Source organism: Megalobrama amblycephala, linkage group LG8 (genome assembly GCF_018812025.1).
Source record: "Megalobrama amblycephala isolate DHTTF-2021 linkage group LG8, ASM1881202v1, whole genome shotgun sequence".
Classification (NCBI taxonomy): domain Eukaryota; kingdom Metazoa; phylum Chordata; class Actinopteri; order Cypriniformes; family Xenocyprididae; genus Megalobrama; species Megalobrama amblycephala.
In genome coordinates this window covers 9700908-9704279 of record NC_063051.1, presented here as the reverse complement: position 1 = coordinate 9704279, position 3372 = coordinate 9700908, and the positions used below count along the sequence as shown (strand labels likewise).

The following is a 3372-nucleotide window of genomic DNA, read 5'->3' as shown; positions in this document are numbered from 1 at the left end:
TGTTCAAAACAAGTTCTGGCCAATACTGAGCCCGCGTTCAGACATAAACACTGAAGCTCTGCAACGAAAATAGCGTTTTTATTCCACACCCACCCGCTCCCACTTAAAATTCACTCTGTTCACCTGCTATCTGCTTAGAACGATTTTCTTCCCGACCCAACCAATCCCGCTAAATTTAGTTTAAATTTATAAATACTGTAACGTGTATGTTCTGTTTTGGCTATGTTTCGTTGTGATTAGGTTTTGTTACTGTTTGCCTGTGTGTTCTGTCATTTGACCTAGTTTCCCCAGTGTGTTTGATTAGGGTTAGGATTCTGTTCACCTGTTCTGTTAATTATCTCTTTAGTTCTCCTTATTTAAGATCTTTGTTTCCTGAATTCATTGTTTGTGTCGTCTAAAACCGAGTTCAGACTGCACGATTTTAGCCCCGATTTTGGCTCGCCGACAGGTTTTGAGAAATCGCCGACAAATGCCCGAAATCACAGGCAAATCGGTGCTCGTTCACGCGAGTGACAATCACGCAGTGTGAATGAGTAAAGACGTGATCTGAGAGAATCGCCGACGAGTCGCCGACGCCCGTGAGATATTTGGCATGCTAAATATCTGGACCTGTCGGCGATTCAAAATCCTGCTGTGTGAAAAGTGCTCTGACTGAAAACTACATCGGCGATGACCGACAGCCAATGAGAGAGCAAGATACAGAGCAGCGGGGAGTTCGGGGAGGAGTTATAGACCACAATATCAGCAAGCATGGCTTCATACACATAAACATTACAATTCTATCAAACAGAACCAAAGCACAAACATTTGCTTGACCATATGCAACAGCAGCACATTGAAAAGTTATGTATTTTGCTACAACTGTCGTTGCATAACACACAATCCTTGTTTCTCGCGTCTCCCCAAACATTTGCTTCTCCCTATTCTTCTTTTATTTTTGTTGTTTTTGCTGCAAATCAGCGCACAGACAATTCGCATTTCAAGCTTCTTGCAGGCTACTATTTTTAATAATAATGGCCGTGTGTCTCAATCAGCTCCCTAGTTCAGTAGTCAGGGCACTGATCAGGGTATCAGCCACATTCACTTTCATTATATACTGATTCACGACCTAGGGAGCTAGGGAGCTGATTGAGACGCAGGCCCAGTCTCACGTGAGAACTCCGGTCTTGAATGTGTGATATCGCGTAGTTTCCTTGTCACGTCTCGCGCGTGTATGATTGTGAAACGGAGTTTGTGTGCCAGACAGAGTTGTTGGCGATTCTTCCTATTGTAAAGTCATGCAGTGTGAAACCTTCTGTCGCCGATCCATCGTGCAGTATGAACACTGCAGCGACTGAATGTTGGCCAAGATAGTCATGCAGTGTGAAAAGAACAGTGACCCGACTACTTTGAAAATCGTGCAGTCTGAACTCGGCTTAAGTTGTGTGGATGTGTTTCCCTTTGATTCTCATGTATTTATTGGACTTGAAATAAAAACTATTTTGCTTGAACTCTTTGTCTTCATGCACTTGCTTATACATCCACTCGTGAGATATTTATTCAAATATTATTAAAACTTTTGTTAAAGAAAAAAAAATTGAACCAAAGAAATAATGAATTTATTTTATTAAAAATTCATTTTAAAACTGAAGTTTAGCTATGAAGACATTTTAATTGATAAAATAATAGATACTGTTCAAAATAAAGACAAAAGATTTCTTAATGGATAATTTCCCTAGTTAAAGTGATTAACTACTGTGTGAACTTCAGGAGAACTGATTTCATACATCCACTAGACTAAAAGACATTGAGCAAAGTCAATTCATTATTTGTTTGTATGCCACATGTTTGATCAATGTTTATGTTTATGTTTATTCAATCACTTTCATACACTTTCACGTTTAAGTGTATGAAACATTTTTAGGCCACTGTAAAGATTCTCAAATATCAAATAAAACAAATGTCATAATTAAACAGAAATGCAAATAAATATTTTGTTTTTAAATTAAATGTAGCTAAATAAACATCATAATTTTGATGGCACAATCTTTACATTAATAACTTTACATGTAAAGTATTCCTTCATTTGTTTCATAAACTTCTGGTCTCTGACCCCATATATCAAAGGACTCAGTAATCTAGGCATAATAATTGTGAGCAGATAAATACAGAAACCGATATTAGCTCTGTGTTGAGGAAAAACGGGAGTAATAATTATGTACATAAATGGGGCGATATAGGAAAGCATACAAAGAAGTAACTGGACACCATGCAACAGTATAGTACTCTGAGCCTTATTAGCTGAACCCTTTGAAACTGCCTTTCTGGCAGTAAACAGGACTCTGCAATAAGTATAAATGAGAATTATCCACACCAAAGACATATAGATGACTTGTGAAGCAGTGGTGTGTTCCTGGTGGGCTTTGGATGGGAACACATATGTTATGTAGCAAGGTACAAATGAACTGAAGAAGGATATGGGCTGGGTTAAAAGTAAAATAATGATATCTGCCAGACAATGTATAGCTCCTAAAACCCATAGCAAACATATAAAGATGTAGGTCCTTTGTGGAGTGCAAATCTGAGAGTGATGCAGTGGTTTACAAATCGCAATGAACCGTTCTATGGCCATACCAGCCAGATTCAAAGGAGTGATCATAAAGGTGGTTGAACTAAGAACCACCAATATGCAACACCACGAAACATTAACAAGTGGTGAAACATAGGACAACACATACAAAATCACTGTTACACATATCATGAGCATGTCATTGATTACCAGGTGAATGTATAAAATGTATCTGGAGTCTCTTGAAAGCATTGTATTAGAAAAAAAAGTCACTACTAACATTCCATTAATGACATTAATGATAAAACCAAGACAAACAATCACAATGTTTTTGGCAAGAGCTTCTTCATAATTATCCACAATCCTGACAGTCGAGTTCATTTCTGGGAGAGAAAACAGGACAGTGGTTAAAAAGGGCACATATTGTATCTAGTCCAAGCAGATGATAAAAATCACTATTGATAACTGAGGTTAACATTTGCCAGGAACTCATATCATAAACAATACGTATTTCAAATTACACATAGCTAAATCTACCTAGACTTACCGTGAGCTGAAGAACTGGTTCTGGACTGTGGGAAGTATGAAGCTCACATGAGTTTTAATCAGTAGAGTAATGTTATTTATGGTTTGTGGAAAGGGCAGAGATCATGAATATTAAGCCTGTTACCCACTAGGGTTATCTAATATTGCATTCATGGCATCATTGCAGAATAAACCTGTCTGACATGCAAATTGTTTTAGCACATTTCTATGTGCTAAATGTACATGCTTTGTTTATGCAGACTGATCTCATAAAAATAGCAGTGTATACGTGATATATA

The 3372-nt window shown here is 37.6% G+C and overlaps 1 protein-coding gene across 1 annotated transcript; it reads right to left on the bottom strand.

The window, feature by feature from the left end:
- Window positions 1-1639: 1639 nt before the first annotated feature.
- Window positions 1640-3142, bottom strand: LOC125273611 (odorant receptor 131-2-like). Its single transcript, XM_048199141.1, has 2 exons — window positions 3096-3142; window positions 1640-2931 (listed from the first exon to the last, which is right to left on the bottom strand). Exon 2 carries the CDS (start codon window positions 2927-2929, stop codon window positions 2006-2008), a length of 924 nt encoding a protein of 307 aa, XP_048055098.1. The 5' UTR covers window positions 2930-2931; window positions 3096-3142; the 3' UTR covers window positions 1640-2005.
- Between the last annotated feature and the right edge of the window lie 230 nt (window positions 3143-3372).